Source organism: Bacillus rossius (assembly GCF_032445375.1).
Source record: "Bacillus rossius redtenbacheri isolate Brsri chromosome 9 unlocalized genomic scaffold, Brsri_v3 Brsri_v3_scf9_1, whole genome shotgun sequence".
Taxonomy (NCBI): Eukaryota; Metazoa; Arthropoda; class Insecta; order Phasmatodea; family Bacillidae; genus Bacillus; species Bacillus rossius.
In genome coordinates, this window is record NW_026962012.1 from 21,541,996 (window position 1) to 21,561,765 (window position 19,770).

General features: G+C 40.2%; 1 protein-coding gene across 1 annotated transcript in view; it reads left to right on the forward strand.

Annotated features, from left to right (window-relative positions):
* The window catches only part of LOC134542677 (O-acyltransferase like protein-like), a 101,747-nt gene extending 82,188 nt beyond the window's left edge, over positions 1-19,559 (forward strand). Inside the window, exons 10-12 of the mRNA XM_063387119.1 lie at positions 3,564-3,643; positions 16,360-16,455; positions 18,732-19,559. Coding sequence (XP_063243189.1) covers positions 3,564-3,643; positions 16,360-16,455; positions 18,732-18,999 — 444 coding nt within the window. The 3' untranslated portion in view covers positions 19,000-19,559. The remainder of the gene's footprint in view (positions 1-3,563; positions 3,644-16,359; positions 16,456-18,731) is intronic.
* Positions 19,560-19,770: the final 211 nt, after the last annotated feature.

Sequence of the window (19,770 nt, forward strand, 5' to 3'; positions counted from 1 at the left end):
CTGTGTGCAGATCTCTGTTTCCTGGCACATGTATTCGTATCGAACTAACCTTAAAACTGTAATATGATTACTCTTAAATTTATTATCAAATAAAAAACATGTATTTTAATCTATGTTTATAATTTGTGTAAATAAAACACGTATGACAACATGTATTACCCGAGTATTTGAATTGTTCGCTCGTCATGACTGCAAAGCCATTTGTAATCGGTAAAAAATATACAGTTTTATAACATTTGTAAAAATTGAATACATTCCAAGAGAAAACCGAATATTTAAGTAAAGGGTGGCAAACTCTCTTTCTTCAGTAAACTGAAAACAATAAATTAATTTGAAATAAAATCAGGCATAGTGTTAATCTAACAACTGGAGTAAAATTTCCATTAAAGTATTCCATATTACGTATGAAATAAAAACATTCTTTTCGGCATAGCCTATAGGCGTAGGTAGATTTAGAAGTATCTATTTTCCTTCTGGTGATGTTTTGGAAACTTCTGTTAACACCAGGAACATTTTAAGAACCTATCAACCTATATGTTCGCCAATATTAAAAAAGATCGATTTAAACTTTTCACATATTCCATGCAGAAAAAATGTTTTGAATGTTTATAACTGAATACATCTTACATTGAATGTCTTAACGAATTTTATTTTATGCCTATTCAGGTAGTTATGTGATTATTTTTGTCATCCAAACACAATTTTTTACCCCTTGCACATACATGGTCGTATATAATTTTTTGGACAAAGGTTTAAGGTGATATTGAGATGGTTCATAAAAAATTATAACAAATTGACACTAAGGAAACTGAATGTTTTTAAATTTTAACCCTTGTTTGTACAATTATAGTCCATTTCATCAAAAATTGTTTTAGCCAAAAGATTGAAATAAGGTTTAGAAGTTGTACAATAAATTACAATGAATTTGATAGTATATATATTAAAAAAAATTAATTATTTTGTCTTTATACCATTGTAAGTACCATCCCTTGCAGTAATGATGTGTTACAAAAAATTTACATCAGATAAAAGTTTTCCGCAATATTTAAAAAGTTAAACAAAAATAAACATTAATTCGATAGAGTACATGGTTGGGAAGTTGGATTAATTTTCTTATTCAAGCTCGGGTGTTTTCAACCCCTTGCAGCAATGGCTCGTCTAATCAAAAAAATATTTCAGTCAGAGGTTTAAGATAAGAATTATAATATTACTTGCTGCAATACCCGGCGTTGCCCGGGCTGAACACAGGGTGATGGGGGCCTTTTTCGAAATCAGATGTAGTTAGTAATTGTCTTCTTAATTTGAATGTCAAGTGTGAAAATTAATTTATATCACTTTCAGATCCCGACAGACGTTGTTCTGCCAGTTTATAATTATTTACCTGGTCTGTATGTAATTTAGACGTTATAAAGCAATATAGAAAAAAGCTGAAAAATAAGAGATTACTAATATTGAAAAGATTCCATTATATAGCTAATGCTCGGCCTGCATTGCAATGCCTCATTCAGTTTTGTTTTGTAATATTTTGAAGTAGTTCCACATATACAAATCATCTATCTATCTCTCTATATATATTTATCTCTATCTATATCTATATACATCTATGTATCTCTCTATCTCTATTCATCTCTTTATATCTACATATATACTTCCCACTATCTCTATATCTTCTATATATAAGTCTCTATATAGCTCTATACATCTATAGGTATATCTCTTTATCAAACCCATTTCATTCTCTATACCTCGCTCGATCTCAACTTATCTCTCCGTCTCTATCTCACTATATATATATATATATATATATATATATATATATATATATCACTCTCTCTGTCTCTCTTTTATATTTAAATATATTGTGTCATGCGTGCGCACTTATACAACAAAAACAGACGAATTGCCGTTATATACAATGAAATAAACACATTTTTTGACACGATTCGTGCTCCAACTATTGAAAAATAGTTATACCGTCTCAGTAACCTTCATGGGCATGCACATAACAAATCACCGAAATTTCATCACAATCGGATGAATGGTATGGGAATGCATACGGCACAAATAAACGAAAATTAAAGACATGACAAACGCGATGGTGCGTTTAAAATTCAAGGAAACTCTATCTATTGACGAAGTTAAGAACAAAACTGTTATTAGCGCCTTTATTTTGCTAGCCGCTGCGAGCTCCACTAAACGGACTGGTCCCACCAACAAGAAAAATATTAATTTGCCAGACCTTACTATGTGTATGATCGTGTGTCAGACATAGAGAAATGACACTCACTCACTATTTGTATATCTATGACCTATGATTTTTTCTGTTATGAAATGAAATTATCACTTTTTCACTCCCTTATGGATGGAATTTCATATTAATATGGGGTCTATGTGTTAATCCAGGTTATAAGCTAGCTGTAGGCCAAATTTCATTCAAATCCATTCAGAAGTTTTTACGTGAAAGAGTAACTAACATCCATCCATACTTACAAACTTTCGCGTTTATAATATTAGTAGGATACAAAATTGGTATGAATTCGATGTTGCGCCTAAGAAGGGAGTTATGATTTTTTTTTTGTCCTCCAGACCCTTGGTTTTTCAACACCTTGTAGTTATGGTTCGTCTTATCAAAACCTTTTCAGCCAAAGATATTGGTATTAACCCTACGAGTTACAATACGTCTAAATGGATGTCATATTTTCCATTTTCTGTTCTTCAATAAACCTTCCCCATTTGTATCCCTTTGGTCAGATATTGCCCATTAATGTACTAGACCGAGATTTCCCCCTACTATATTTTATGTATCAGTTTAGAAGTGATTTGTGAAAAATTGTGAAAGTTGTTGCGTTCACAATATTATTTTTATTATATATATATGTATATAAACTTTTGAGTTGACGATAGTTTTGTGGTCTATGGGCCATGAAATGAAAAACAGTATGAAAATTTTCCGAAAGTCGCACCATGGTAACGGCTACAAGAAGAATGTTTTTTTTTTTTTTTTAAATCGGACGTAAAAGTTATTTTAATCTTAATTGTTGTATGAATTGTGTAAAAAAAGTATTAAGAAGTAAAAATATTACGTTTAAAGAAATAATTAATGGTGATGGGAGTGATTTTTAGAAATATCATGTGGAAATTGACCTTTCTCTTGTTTTCATGATCATGTGCGCAAAATTTCATCAATCTCTGAGTAAAACTAGATTTATACAAAACAAACAAACAAATTAAAAATCGTTCAAACGTGCAAACCATAACTAATTTAAATTTGTTTATTTAGATATAGTTTTTCAAAGTTAGAGCTAAAAGCATTAAAACTTTTTATTTTACATTTAAAAAAAAACAAGAAAATATTAAGATAATATGATTTTACAAAAATTGTTGCTTCTACTTTTGATGATTTTGAAACACATTAAAAACCATCTGTCACTTATAAAATTGTCAATTGAAACCAAACATTATAATTCAATGTTAAACATGTAATTCATTAAAAAAATACAGAAGTAAAAACATTTCATAATGCTTCGTACACACTTAACCAACAACCTTGTGTTATTTTGCAGTGTATGATATGGAGCTGGTACCTGGCCAATGACATGCAGTTTTACACACTGGCTATAATCTTACTGATGCTGTCCTCAAGGTAGGTGCGATCAACTGAACTGTTTTTATAACAAAGACATGTGCTGGTGAAAATATGGTTCTATTTTACTAATTTTAAGACTGATTTGATTGAATGTCAGTAGTACACAAATTTTCGATCCGGCTACTAGGTGCAAGGTGGCGTACTTCGGAACGAGACATTATGACGCCTCAGTCAATCAGGGACACGACTGACATCACGCAAGCCACGCAGCCACACACTCGTTTCTTCTCTTTTCAAGGACGCTGGGCAGACTCGCCACAGGAACAGTTGGAGGACAACTTAGTAGGGACACCAACCAATCCGTTAAAATTGTTTATAAATCTTATATATTATCTGAAACATTTATATAAATATATGTTGATACAACCAACCATTGCTGCAAAGGGAGGGAAAAGAAGAGGAGTGAAAGGGTAAAAAATAATTCACAATTTTTTATTACCTACTCACCTACACTATCAAACAAATTTGTTGAAACTTATTCTGAAAATCCTAAATATTATATTAAACGTTCGTCAAAAACCATTTTATTATCACCACTTATTAGTGCAACAGATAAAATATAGTGTTTGTAGGTCAGAAATATCATATCTACTTTAGTTGTCATAGTTTGAATTTCTATCAAAAATGTTTAATGGTGAATGCATTAAATTAAAAACATTCAATACATTTTTGCTGAGTTGGTATGAAAAAATATTTAATCGATTTCTTTTTTTTGGAATTGTGGAGAACATATATAATTTTATTTAAATTAATCTCCCAGAACGTTCCAGAAGTTTCTAGAAAGTTTTAGAAGTATCCAGAACATTCCAGAAGAAATTGGTGTTTCGAAATCTATATATACACGTAGGCTTGCCGAAATAATTTCTTTATTACTATTCTGCTTGTATCCTAAACAAGCTTTGTTTTAAAAATGCCTAATATCTGCAAAAGTGCATCAGCATATTAAAAATAATCATCAAATGAACATAAAATTACTGTTTAAATTGCACTTATTAAACTCTTAGCCATGCAAGTAGTATCCCCATTGTTTCAACATCTTTTAGTGTGCACTTTGCTCCACAGGTAAAGATGTTTATACAATAATCCGCCAGTTTATTCGGTATATTATAAGTATTTGTTCGAACATTTTATAATTGTGTTTTCTCAAAGTAAACATTGTAGTTAACAAAGGATACATAAAAAAGAGCCTTTTAATGATATAGTTTCTAAATGATTTGAAATTTTTTTTTATTCTGACATAAAAATTTAACAATTTCATTTTATTCAGTTACTTTATCTTGATCCTGAATGTGTTAGAATTTAGATTTTGTACTAAAATAGAAAAACCACTAATATATAATACATTAATTTATAAATCATAATATATTTTATAGTGCACTCTTTATCACAAATAGAGATCACTTAATGGCATAGCAGCATATAAATATAAGTACAGTAGTCTGTCTTCGAAATGTATCTAATTACAACAGGCTATAAAATACTTTAGTATGGTGTTTGCCTTGAAACTGATGTAAAATTAATATTATTTAACTATGTAATGCAATATTATTATTTTATTTATAGAAAAATAAGGGAAGCCAAAATTCTTGTTAATGCTTATTAATGATGTTTTTCAATATTGCTTATAAGACCAACTTTTATAATAGATAATGTTAACTGTAAGTATATGAAAGATACATTAGTATTATAGTTTGGTATGTCCGTGCTCTGGAGTCGAAGTGTACCTAATGTTTTTGGTGTCCGTCATCATGATATTGATGTCACGGCGACCATCTTTGATAACTTGACCTACACCTTTAAGATTGACCTTAACCTTAAAAAATTTCACATAATTTACTAAAACAAATCCTCAAAATTCGCCGAATTCCCGGCGTACTCTTAAGCGAATCAATCAATCGATGTTGTAGCGACAGTTTTTATAGCTTAACATATTGCAAGAAAGATTCTTAGCACATTCTCTCTTCCCATGGCGTCGAGCATTACTGTCGTTCGAAAATATATTTTCACATTGACGACATCGATCCTCGATAGTTGTTGTCGAATCACCAGCCATTGAAGTCTCCATCGAAGGCGAAACATCGTTCATCCGGGTTTCCTCTGCAGCCAGTTTTGAAGTCAATAAGCTCTCTCCTGCTGGTGGAACCATACCTGTTGAAGTCTTCGCTAATGTTGTCGGTGGTGATGATACACATTCCATCGAGTTCTGTCACCACCGGCGTCATCCAGTGATGCCCCCTTGACGTCGGGGGTGTGCACTGCCACCAGGGTCCCCGGTGTTCCATCCAGGTCTTCTTGGTTGTCGTCGACGATGCCACGGGACTTGCTTCACCGTCGCCATCGCTGATGTCAGGGTCCCCGTTGTTGAAGGCACAGCTTCCACCAGGTATTCTTGGTTGTCGTCGACGATGCCACGGGACTTGCTTCACCGTCGCCATCGCTGATGTCAGGGTCCCCGTTGTTGAAGGCACAGCTTCCACCAGGTATTCTTGGTTGTCGTCGACGATGCCACGGGACTTGCTTCACCGTCGCCATCGCTGATGTCAGGGTCCCCGTTGTTGAAGGCACAGCTTCCACCAGGTATTCTTGGTTGTCGTCGACGATGCCACGGGACTTGCTTCACCGTCGCCATCGCTGATGTCAGGGTTCCCGTTGTTGAAGGCACAGCTTCCACCAGGTCTTCTTGGTTGTCGTCGACGATGCCACGGGACTTGCTTCACCGTCGCCATCGCTGATGTCAGGGTCCCCGTTGTTGAAGGCACAGCTTCCACCAGGTCTTCTTGGTTGTCGTCGACGATGCCACGGGACTTGCTTCACCGTCGCCATCGCTGATGTCAGGGTCCCCGTTGTTGAAGGCACAGCTTCCACCAGGTCTTCTTGGTTGTCGTCGACGATGCCACGGGACTTGCTTCACCGTCGCCATCGCTGATGTCAGGGTTCCCGTGGACGATGGTACGGATTCCATTGTGTTCTCTGTTGAAAATGTAAAGATGTCATTAAGATCTCAATAAACAGGTTAATACGTGACATGTATCACATGGGTGATACGTGATCCTTACATCGTCGTAGCCAGTAACAAACTGAAAGTCTTTTCGTCTGGGACTCACTTAGGGCAAGTGTACCGAATATGAGACCCATTTTTAAAAATATTTATATTTTGTTATTAAAACCACTATTGATAAATTTATTTATCTTAGATGATATATTATGTAAGGCACTTTTACTTCAAAACAGGATTGAGAACTTGTATTAAAACAGAAAGTAATTAAACTAAGAAATTTAAAAAATGCGAAATTTTATGAAAACAAAAATGTGTTCCTAATATGAGACATCCCCTCCATTATATTCCAAATGCCATATTTAATATAATTTAGTCACTTTTTGCACTTTTGATTTTTACACATAGGACACACAACACATGGATCAACTCCGCAATCTTCATGAGCCCACCCATAGCACTTGAGGTTCTGCCGCCATTTCTCGCCATTTTTGTCCTCTGAGAAAAGGCAGCAGCATAACAAACACTCTGCATCATCATCACTTTCAGATCCATCACTTTCATTTGAACTGTCATGCAGCGAAATATTTTCGTCACTGGAGTCCTCAGAATCTACAGCGATGAATGATTTGGTAGTTATCCGTAATTTCTCCGTGTTGCGAGATCTGGTTTGTGTAAGTCTAGCATCGTTTCCTTTTGTTTCCCAAAAACCAATTTCTTACGAGCTTCAGCCTTTTTCTTTCTTGCGACATTTTCATCCAAGCTTATTTTTTATGGCGATGATGTGATAACATTAGCACTGCCACATCTACTGGATGTTTCTTTTGAAGGAAAATTTTGTAGTGGTGAAATATCCACAGGTATGATAAAGGGCCTAACTGCACTGCTGCAACATGGCTGATCTGTCTGCATCGAAGTTTCTCTTGGGTGACTCTGGTCTTCTATACAAATGGCTGTATCTGAATTCTCTTGAGCTCCATTCTCTTCTTTAGTTTCTTGGCCATTTAATGATCCAGAGAAAGCACCAAATTCATAAACACGAAATATGTTTTGGTTAAATGGAAACAGGCCTGTTTTATTAAAAGAATTAACATATATTTACATTGTTGCTGCTCTTTGGTATGCAGCACTGAAAAGTTTAGCCACTGTAAAGTTTGTAACAACATGATTTGGGTTTTGGCGCAGCCAGTCTTATACTTCTTGAGCATAATATGTCTTGAGAGGGAACATAAAACCTACGTCCAACGGCTGCATCTTATGAGATGTGTGTGGCGGTAAGCAGATGATCGAAACGTGGCTTTCCCTGGCCTTCTCAGCAGGGCCTACATATCTAACTATGTTCTATTACAAAATTTTAAGATATTTTATATAAAATTAAACTTATTAGTTACTGTTCTAACAGCGACAGTATTATTTTAAATCTAAATCACCTAATATGAGACCCTTACTCCTAATATGAGACCCTATCTCAAATAAGGACATGTAAGTGGTCTCATATTAGGCACCTTATAATGGCCGCTACAAAACACAACAACAAGACTGAAATTTTAAACTGCCATAGTTCCTTATTTATACACATGGAAGCTTACTTAACTGCTCATAAGAGAGTATGAATGGATAATTAAAATAAACGTACCTCTATGTTGATAATAAAGCTGCAAGATGCCACTCACGAAAACTCAAAATGAATAATATCGTATAAACTGTTATTCTGGATCTCGCGCGCGTCAGATAAAAGTCTCACTCTATCCGTGGTCGGGAAATGGAGGCTACTGGTAGTTCCAAGAGCGGCTGATAGGTAGTAGCTCTTACTTGACAAGATAACCAAGGGTCTCATATTAAGACCGGGTCTCATATTTGGGTCACCTACCATATATACGGTGGACCAATTGAATAATATGAAACTTATAACAAAACCCACTTACTCTTATACACGGGTAAAATCAACATTCATAATAGGTTGCACACTTAAAAAAAAGGAAGCAAATTTTACGAAAGGACACACATTCAACAAAAGAAAAGAACACACTGGACACACCCTGGACATAGAGTACACACTCAATGAACACTGTGCCGGAAATTGGGAATTTCGACACGTTTTTTTTTCTCTAATTTTATATAATTTTAAATTATTTTTGGAAATTTTCTTTTTCTTTATAATTTGGTTTCTTTGGGTGATTTACAATTTGTTAGGCTGGTGTACTCCCCTAAATTAAACTTTGTGCCAGTAATCTGAAGCACCTTTCCCAGAGACGTATCTGATATTTTGCAGATCTAATACTTTGCTGGCAGCCAGCTTAAAATTTCCCTCGCTTACAGGCATGTCCCAGTCCTGTAACGTTACTTCACTTCATGACTAAAACCGCCTACAGCAGCTCTGGACGAGCTGTTACCATTTCTCAGAGGCAAGCTGACCATAGCCTTTACTGTCACGAATACGTATTAGGTTCACTCCCCTGGAAGCACGTAATGGATGCTTGTTCCCAGCGTCATTGCGTTTTACCCCCCTCTTGAGTTCTAAGAATTCGCCTAAGACCAATGACCGGTCATACACCCCAGCGGACAGCGACCGTCTCCAAGGACGCCTTGCATAAAAAATGTGTGTGCCAAGATGGACCATCCCGCGACACCTAGCGGCAAACTCGCTAACCGCCCAGCCAACTTACCCTGTAGGCCGCCAGAGCGCTGCACTAGACTGTCCCTTTAACCCTTAGTTTAAGCAGACGCCTTGGGCGAGTCGATTCTTTTTTTATTTCAGACACTCTTCAACAGGTAGCGCTAATGTCGGCCAGTGCTACCAACTTCGAGACATCAGTCAGAGTTTTTTTATGACGGCCACTCGGGGAACTTCGGGACCTTTCGGTCCGGACTCCCAGTCCTCCCCTCCACTTTTGATTCAAGATTTACTTTTAATTACGAGACGCGGTTCTCCGCGGGACACTTCGCGTCGCGACTGTAGACGGACCATTTCGCGATTATCGGCGAATCGACGAGACACTGCAAGACTTCCATCCGGCCGCAAACTACTATGTAGTCCCTTAAATAAGGGATGCTATCCCTATAATCTTCTTTATTTAGTTTAGTCCGTCTGCGTAGTACATGTGTAATAGCTATTTTTCTTTTAAATTAATTTTTTTTGAAATGAAAAAAATCAACCGCGCCCAGCCGCGTAATCGCGGGATCCAGTTCCTGGCTGGCGACGCATATGTAAACAGAAGCCGACTCCCCTGTCTGACAGGGTCCGAGAGCCGGACGCCGAATTGGCATTTTCATCTCCCTTCCACAACAGGACACAAGCGCCCTGGCATCATGTACCCGCGTGATCTCCGGGAAACGAAGCCCCGACCTCCGGTGCTTCTGTATCTTTTGACCTTTTTCTGAACTTTCTTTAAATTACGTCGTCAGATGCAGTTAATTAGATAAACATAATTTCTGGACTTAAAGTATATATACTGGGATTATTTAAACATATTTGTATTTTTTATTGGTTTATATATTTTTTAGTAAATGAAACTTTTGATAATTCCATGTACGGCCGGCCAATAATTTTTTTTTATATACCTGAGAGCTGTTTAAGAATGTAATTAATATTGTACGTTAATATTTTCTTGTATCTGTTATAAGTTTCCTCAGTATGGAGTAATTATATTTCAGACGGAATCACACCTGGTTTTTGTTCATTTCTAATAAACTGGTGAAACCTAAAGATCCACCCAGCAAGGCAAAGATGGTAATCAAACTGTGGTTTGCTGCTACAAAAATAATAGCAGTTAGCATGGTTTGAACCTTGCTACAACACACAGTACATAATTAAAGCACAGTACAAACACACCGTACACAAACTTGAAACACAGTACACACACGGGACACATAATCAATGAACACACAGTAGGGGAGACCGGGTACGGTTGTGTCAATTTTCATTTGATCGCCCATAATTCCGTAAGTATACCAGTTAGCTGGAAGCAAGGTGTGTTTTATAGTGAAATGGACATTTGTCTACGTATAAATACTACATTTTTGTCTATAAGTGCAAATGTTGATTTATAGGAGCCATTTGAAAAAAGAAATGTCACAATCGTCCCCACCCCAAGGACGGTTGTGACAGTGCCTGGGGTCGAAGTGACAGGTTCAAAAATACACATAAATGGTCTTTAATCAACTTTATTGCACGTAATAAATGTCATACAATAATTTTGTAATGAAATACGTCGGTAACAAAGAAACATTTGCTTAACTAATAACTAATAAGGCTTTGTAAAATCTTTAATTATTAACAGTCTTCATATTAATCACCAATAGGTTACTAAACATAATGTCATCTTAATATTAAAATACACATAAATGATCTAAAATCACCTGTAAGGCACGTAACAAATGACTTACAAACATTTTGTGATAAAATACAATAAACAAAGTAACATTTGTATCACTTATATCTAATAAGGCTCTATAGCATCTTTAATTATTTAATACGGCTCTATACATCTTTAAATATTAACAAGCTTTATATTAATCAGCCAATAGTTAACTAAAATTTTAATCAGCTGTATAACAGCTTAAATAAACATTTGTGTAAGTGAACATGCAGCAACAAAAACAAAATCAACACAATCTAAGGAAGTTCTTACTTATAAAAATGTAACCTACTGAGATATAGTCAGATTATTCACAGTTATGTCAAATGTAATGGCGACTACCATCTGTGCACTCAAAGTGGGACTAGAGCTTACTTTTTCCTTGGAATTTGATCCATCTAAACTCAAAAAAAAAAAAAAAAACTTTCTTATGTCACAACTGTACCCAGAAAATATGGCACTCCGCATCCATTGTATTCATTCGCAAAAAAAAATTGCCATGCCTATACCGGATAAACTACATTAAAAGTAATCTCTGATATTTAACCACTAATGTTAAAGTTTTTAAGAGAAAAAAATACTTATCACTCTATCCATTGCGTGTCCAGTTTGTGTAATGTGTGTACATTATGCGTCCAGTGTGTGTAGTGTGTGTAATGTGGGTCCAGGTGGCGGCAGGCAGTTTGATGGTTCTCCTTGCCAGCTCATGTGTCTCTACCACCTGGTCTGATTCCTCAATGAACATGTGCTGATCCTGTGAATGCACACGGTTGTGTGATGAGGCAGCGTGTAGAAAGAACTGTCTTGTTTAGCAGGTACTTGAATGTGGCGGCAGGCAGTCTGATGGTTCTCCTTGACAGCTCGTGTGTCTCTACCAGCTGGTCTGTTTCCTCAGTGAATATGTGCTGATCCTGTGAATGCACACGGTTGTGTGATGAGGCAGCGTGTAGTAAGAACTGGCTTGTGTTGCAGGTACTTGAAGGTGGCGGCAGGCAGTCTGATGGTTCACCTTGTCAGCTCATGTGTCTCTACCATCTGGTCTGTTTCCTCAGTGATTATGCTCTGAACCTGTGAATGCACATGGTTGTGTGATGAGGCAGCGAAGAGTAAGAACTGGCTTGTGTTGCAGGTACTTGAAGGTGGCGGCAGGCAGTCTGATGGTTCACCTTGTCAGCTCATGTGTCTCTACCATCTGGTCTGTTTCCTCAGTGAATATGCTCTGAACCTGTGAATGCACATGGTTGTGTGATGAGGCAGCGAGTAGTAAGAACTGGCTTGTGTTGCAGGTACTTGAATGTGGCGGCAGGCAGTCCGATGGTTCTCCTTGTCAGCTCGTGTGTCTCTACCAGCTGGTCTGTTTCCTCAGTGATTATGCTCTGAACCTGTGAATGCACACGGTTGTGTGATGAGGCAGCATGTAGTAAGAACTGGCTTGTGTTGCAGGTACTTGAAGGTGGCGGCAGGCAGTCTGATGGTTCTCCTTGTCAGCTCGTGTGTCTCTACCAGCTGGTCTGTTTCCTCAGTGATTATGCGCTGATCCTGTGAATGCACACGGTTGTGTGATGAGGCAGCAAGTAGTAAGAACTGGCTTGTGTTGCAGGTACTTGAAGGTGGCGGCAGGCAGTCTGATGGTTCTCCTTGTCAGCTCATGTGTCTCTACCGGCTGGTCTGTTTCCTCAGTGAATATGTGCTGATCCTGTGAATGCACATGGTTGTGTGATGAGGCAGCGAGTAGTAAGAACTGGCTTGTGTTGCAGGTACTTGAAGGTGGCGGCAGGCAGTCTGATGGTTCTCCTTGTCAGCTCGTGTGTCTCTACCAGCTGGTCTGTTTCCTCAGTGATTATGTGCTGATCCTGTGAATGCACATGGTTGTGTGATGAGGCAGCGAGTAGTAAGAACTGGCTTGTGTTGCAGGTACTTGAAGGTGGCGGCAGGCAGTCTGATGGTTCTCCTTGTCAGCTCATGTGTCTCTACCGGCTGGTCTGTTTCCTCAGTGAATATGTGCTGATCCTGTGAATGCACATGGTTGTGTGATGAGGCAGCGAGTAGTAAGAACTGGCTTGTGTTGCAGGTACTTGAAACGGCGGCAGGCAGTCTGATGGTTCTCCTTGTCAGCTCATGTGTCTCTACCGGCTGGTCTGTTTCCTCAGTGAATATGTGCTGATCCTGTGAATGCACATGGTTGTGTGATGAGGCAGCGTGTAGTAAGAACTGGCTTGTGTTGCAGGTACTTGAAGGTGGCTGCAGGCAGTCTGATGGTTCTCCTTGTCAGCTCATGTGTCTCTACCGGCTGGTCTGTTTCCTCAGTGAATATGTGCTGATCCTGTGAATGCACATGGTTGTGTGATGAGGCAGCGAGTAGTAAGAACTGGCTTGTGTTGCAGGTACTTGAAGGTGGCGGCAGGCAGTCTGATGGTTCTCCTTGTCAGCTCATGTGTCTCTACCGGCTGGTCTGTTTCCTCAGTGAATATGTGCTGATCCTGTGAATGCACATGGTTGTGTGATGAGGCAGCGAGTAGTAAGAACTGGCTTGTGTTGCAGGTACTTGAAGGTGGCGGCAGGCAGTCTGATGGTTCTCCTTGTCAGCTCGTGTGTCTCTACCAGCTGGTCTGTTTCCTCAGTGACCATGTGCTGATCCTGTGAATGCACATGGTTGTGTGATGAGACAGCAAGTAGTAAGAACTGGCTTGTGTTGCAGGTACTTGAAGGTGGCGGCAGGCAGTCTGATGGTTCTCCTTGTCAGCTCATGTGTATCTACCGGCTGGTCTGTTTCCTCAGTGAATATGTGCTGATCCTGTGAATGCACATGGTTGTGTGATGAGGCAGCGAGTAGTAAGAACTGGCTTGTGTTGCAGGTAATTGAAGGTGGCGGCAGGCAGTCTGATGGTTCTCCTTGTCAGCTCATGTGTCTCTACCATCTGGTCTGTTTCCTCAGTGAATATGCGCTGATCCTGTGAATGCACACGGTTTAGTGATGAGACAGCAAGTAGTAAGAACTGGCTTGTGTTGCAGGTACTGGAAGGTGGCGGCAGGCAGTCTGATGCTTCTCCTTGTCAGCTCATGTGTCTCTACCATCTGGTCTGTTTCCTCAGTGAATATGCGCTGATCCTGTGAATGCACATGGTTGTGTGAAGAGACAGCAAGTAGTAAGAACTGGCTTGTGTTGCAGGTACTTGAAGGTGGCGGCAGGCAGTCTGATGGTTCTCCTTGTCAGCTCGTGTGTCTCTACCAGCTGGTCTGTTTCCTCAGTGATTATGCGCTGATCCTGTGAATGCACACGGTTGTGTGATGAGGCAGCATGTAGTAAGAACTGGCTTGTGTTGCAGGTACTTGAAGGTGGCGGCAGGCAGTCTGATGGTTCTCCTTGTCAGCTCGTGTGTCTCTACCAGCTGGTCTGTTTCCTCAGTGATTATGCGCTGATCCTGTGAATGCACACGGTTGTGTGATGAGGCAGCATGTAGTAAGAACTGGCTTGTGTTGCAGGTACTAGAGGGTGGCGGCAGGCAGTCTGATGGTTCTCCTTGTCAGCTCGTGTGTCTTTACCAGCTGGTCTGTTTCCTCAGTGATTATGCGCTGATCCTGTGAATGCACACGGTTGTGTGATGAGGCAGCATGTAGTAAGAACTGGCTTGTGTTGCAGGTACTAGAAGGTGGCGGCAGGCAGTCTGATGGTTCTCCTTGTCAGCTCGTGTGTCTCTACCAGCTGGTCTGTTTCCTCAGTGAATATGTGCTGATCCTGTGAATGCACACGGTTGTGTGATGAGGCAGCGAGTAGTAAGAACTGGCTCGTGTTGCAGGTAGTTGAAGGTGGCGGCAGGCAGTCTGATGGTTCTCCTTGTCAGCTCGTGTGTCTCTACCAGCTGGTCTGTTTCCTCAGTGATTATGCGCTGATCCTGTGAATGCACACGGTTGTGTGATGAGGCAGCATGTAGTAAGAACTGGCTTGTGTTGCAGGTACTTGAAGGTGGTGGCAGGCAGTCTGATGTTTCTCCTTGTCAGCTCATGTGTCTCTACCAGCTGGTCTGTTTCCTCAGTGAATATGTGCTGATCCTGTGAATGCACATGGTTGTGTGATGAGGCAGCGAGTAGTAAGAACTGGCTTGTGTTGCAGGTACTTGAATGTGGCGGCAGGCAGTCTGATGGTTCACCTTGTCAGCTCGTGTGTCTCTACCAGCTGGTCTGTTTCCTCAGTGACCATGTGCTGATCCTGTGTATGCACACGGTTGTGTGATGAGGCAAGTGTAGTAAGAACTAGCTTGTGTTGCAGGTACTTGAAGGTGGCGGCAGGCAGTCTGATGGTTCTCCTTGTCAGCTCATCTGTCTCTACCAGCTGGTCTGTTTCCTCAGTGACCATGTGCTGATCCTGTGAATGCACACGGTTGTGTGATGAGGCAGCGAGTAGTAAGAACTAGCTTGTGTTGCAGGTACTTGAAGGTGGCGGCAGGCAGTCTGATGGTTCTCCTTGTCAGCTCGTGTGTCTCTACCAGCTGGTCTGTTTCCTCAGTGACCATGTGCTGATCCTGTGAATGCACATGGTTGTGTGATGAGGCAGCATGTAGTAAGAACTGGCTTGTGTTTCAGGTACTTGAAGGTGGCGGCAGGCAGTCTGATGGTTCTCCTTGTCAGCTCGTGTGTCTCTACCAGCTGGTTTGTTTCCTCAGTGACCATGTGCTGATCCTGTGAATGCACATGGTTGTGTGATGAGGCAGCGTGTAGTAAGAACTGGCTTGTGTTGCAGGTACTTGAAGGTGGCGGCAGGCAGTCTGATGGCTCTCCTTGTCAGCTCGTGTGTCTCTACCAGCTGGTCTGTTTCCTCAGTGAACATGTGCTGATCCTGTGAATGCACATGGTTGTGTGATGAGGCAGCGTGTAGTAAGAACTGGCTTGTGTTGCAGGTACTTGAAGGTGGCGGCAGGCAGTCTGATGGTTCTCTTTGTCAGCTCGTGTGTCTCTACCAGCTGGTCTGTTTCCTCAGTGACCATGTGCTGATCCTGTGAATGCACATGGTTGTGTGATGAGGCAGCGTGTAGTAAGAACTGGCTTGTGTTGCTGGTACTTGAAGGTGGCGGCAGGCAGTTTGATGGTTCTCTTTGTCAGCTCGTGTGTCTCTACCACCTGGTCTGTTTCAGTGACCATGTGCTGATCCTGTGAATGCACACGGTTGTGTGATGAGGCAGCATGTAGTAAGAACTGGCTTGTGTTGCAGGTACTTGAAGGTGGCGGCAGGCAGTCTGATGGTTCTCTTTGTCAGCTCGTGTGTCTCTACCACCTAGTCTGTTTCAGTGAACATGTGCTGGTCCTGTGAATGCACACAGTTGTGTGATGAGGCAGCGTGTAGTAAGAACTGGCTTGTGTTGCAGGTACTTGAAGGTGGCGGCAGGCAGTCTGATGGTTCTCCTTGTCAGCTCGTGTGTCACGACGGGCTTCATCAGTCTCCACAGCGAGCATGTGCCCAGGTCAGTGCCTTCTCACAGCGTATTTCCGTTAGTGGCAGTCAGTACACATACCGTTAGTGGCAGTATGAGTTGGAACATCATCACAGAAATAAGGCAATATCTTGTATACAGAGTTAAATGAATAGGTTAGGACAAGGATGCCAGTAGAAGATTAACTAGAACTAGTACCAACTAACTTGTAGCTGCTTGCAGCTTCAAGCTATGTCCAGCAGGTATTCATATTGCCAGAAACAAGCAGCCGCTACAGCTTTAACACAAATTGGTAAATTGGTCTGAACGCATTTCAGTTATACCCCTTCACTTGCACTTACGTTGTCTACATTAGGAAGCGCCACCTCTCGGGCCGTACATCACATGTTCCTGCCCCATGTCTACGCCTCTGCTCGAGGCGCCTTCTGCCAGCCACTTCGAGTACTATATGTCCGAGCCACTTCTAGTTCTTAAGTCTTTGATGGTGGTGCCTCTTTCCAGGCCGTTGTCACGTGTCCCCCCTATTTAGGTCTTAACATCCTCCAGTTCCTCTCATATCCTAGTGCACTTTAGTAGGGAGTTTGTGGGGGGGGGGGGAGGGCGATCCTCTCTCAGGCTGTATTCTCCAGGGCACGAACTCTGTCAGGTCGCACTCTCTCGGCGTTGGGAGCTTCACCTTTAAGAAACTCCTCTCTTCTGGAGTTTGCGTCTGTTTTGCGTGACATTGAAATGTATATATAATAATTCTTATATCCGCGCCTTTGCTGGACGTTTTTCTACCCTCAGAACAGGGTACAGAAAAAAAATCAAAAGCATAAATTCCAAAATTAAAAAAAGTCATTTTTTCAAAATGTAACGGAGCAAAATTTCCAGCACCAATGAAAATTCTCAAAATTGATAACAGCAACTTTAAAAGCAAAAATTTTACGCAATATACAAACATTTTTATACATAACGTTATGTGTTATACACCAATATTCTGGCAAAAAAATCTTTTAACAATTCTTGTGTTTTATACCTGTAAATTATTATTTTTACCGCTGCACTTAACTATTATTACTAAACTCTCTGCATAAAAAATAGTAGCTATCTAAAATGCGGCCGCATAAAATAGCTTCTTAACGTCACATAACATATTACCTTATCCCAAATGAAAGTTATATTACATTTAAAGTGTGTAATAATTTTTTTACAATATCAATTTCATGTTTGTCGTCCAATGGGGTGGAGTGCTTTAGCTGGCATACAAAAATCCAAGTTCAATGTCTGGTCAAACAAAACGGAAATAATTTAAAATGCGTATGTAAAGTGTGTAACCCCCCATAAACTCATGTTCATGTTACGGTTGCACGCTGTTCCTCGCCGCAACGTGCACTCTGCTCTCCGAGCCAGGCCCAGGCGCACTGTGCACTGCAGGCAGGAACCCGCCGAGTGTGCAGGAGACATGGCGCACTCTGCTCTCCGAGCCAGTCCCAGGCGCACTGTGCACTGCAGGCAGGAACCCGCCGAGTGTGCAGGAGACATGGCGCACTCTGCTCTCCGAGCCAGTCCCAGGCGCACTGTGCACTGCAGGCAGGAACCCGCCGAGTGTGCAGGCAACATGGCGCGCTCTGCACCGCACACTTAGATATCCAGTTCTGGTGGCAGAATAGATACAAAAATATAAATAAGGCTACATTAAACTACATAGCATAAGTACTAAAATATTTAAATACAACAAATGAAAAAAAAATAAGAAAGGTCTCCGCTGATCTAGAAGTAAGAGAGACTTTGAGAACCTTTGCTGCTGCAGTGGGTTGCTGTTGTCGGAGATGGTGATGAGTGAGGGGCATTGGTCAGTAACAATACGAGGCTTTAAGAGTCGGTGCTACTGCAGTGGTATCTGCTGCAGTTATCAGAGACAGTAGTGGGTGAGAAGCATAATCAACTAACAATAACATGACACTATTATAACCGATGGTACTGGAGTTGTTACTCTGCTGTTGTTGGATATGAAAGTATGCGAGAAGCATGGGCCAGTGACAACACTGGCACTGCTGCTGTAGTCCAGATGTGTTGGGTGGGAAGCACTGAAAAGTGAATAAACAACGAGTCTTCGAGAGCCGGTGCTGGGGTTCTGATGCTGTTAGCCGATATCTTGTGGGCATGGTCGAGTTACGCCCGAAGTGAGGTTGTCAATGGCAAGAACATCTCTATTTCCTCCCTGCTTCTGTAAGGACTGGACTGCAAGCTGCAGCTGCTTGCCTCTGCAGCCACGGGAGTAGTGGTGGGGCACGTGGGTTGAGAGGTGTGTGTGTGTTGTGCAGTATCGAGGAGCCGCTGGGGCAGTTCGACCGACTGTATGACAAGCCGTGGACCCGGCTGGGGCCCTACGTGGTGGGTCTGCTGACCGGCTGGCTGCTGCACCACCTGGACTGCAAGCTGCAGCTGCACAAGGTCATCACACAGCTTCAACATGTGCTCTACTATAGTGCTGATGATGTGCAAGTTCATTTTATAACGCTTTTAAAGGATTATAGAACTTTGGCTATTAATGATTTATATCTTTTAACATTGAGAAAACATTTCTTATAAACAATTAAATTTTTTAGATAAAATTTTTTTACAAGCATTTACAATTATATTAATCCATAATTTGATACCAACGAAAGCCTTGTTAACTACTGATTTAAACGCAAATATTTATTTTTAACAAAATAAAGTTTTTGCATTGAGGCTATACGTATGTGTGCCAGCAGGCTGAGTAAGAATTTGTACAGAAAAACCTTACACTAATTATTTGTTTGAGAAGCACCAACATTATATATAATTTGGATTATGTCAGAAGGTAAGGTGATATGTCTTTGTTAAGTGTCGTATATGTTTGTAGCATCTATATATACATTTTCCCGCACTGGTTGGTCTAACAAATAAGTTAAATTATTTATGTTATTTTTTGAGAAAGCTTGATGATATCAAAGAAAAATTTTAGATTTATATTCCAGATAAAATTAATAATATGTATGTAATTGATCAATTCTGACGGTCAGGATCCCCAGTTAAATTTCATCTGTGTAATTTTGTAATTTATGAAATTATCAAAAGACTAAATGAAAACTATAACTAACAATAAAATAGGGTATGCTTAAAATAAACTTTTTTTTATTTATTACTTCAAATACGATCCATTTTCTAATTTATATGGTGAGAAGTAAGTTTTATTTTTTAATATTTCTCCCTTGTGTACCTCTAAGTATACTGTAGTATGTTTCGCCCCCTTAAAGCAGCTTCCAGGTCTTTTATAACAAAATTAAAATAAAATTTTCTTTAACTACACAAGGGCAGTAACAATATGATTTTTCATTT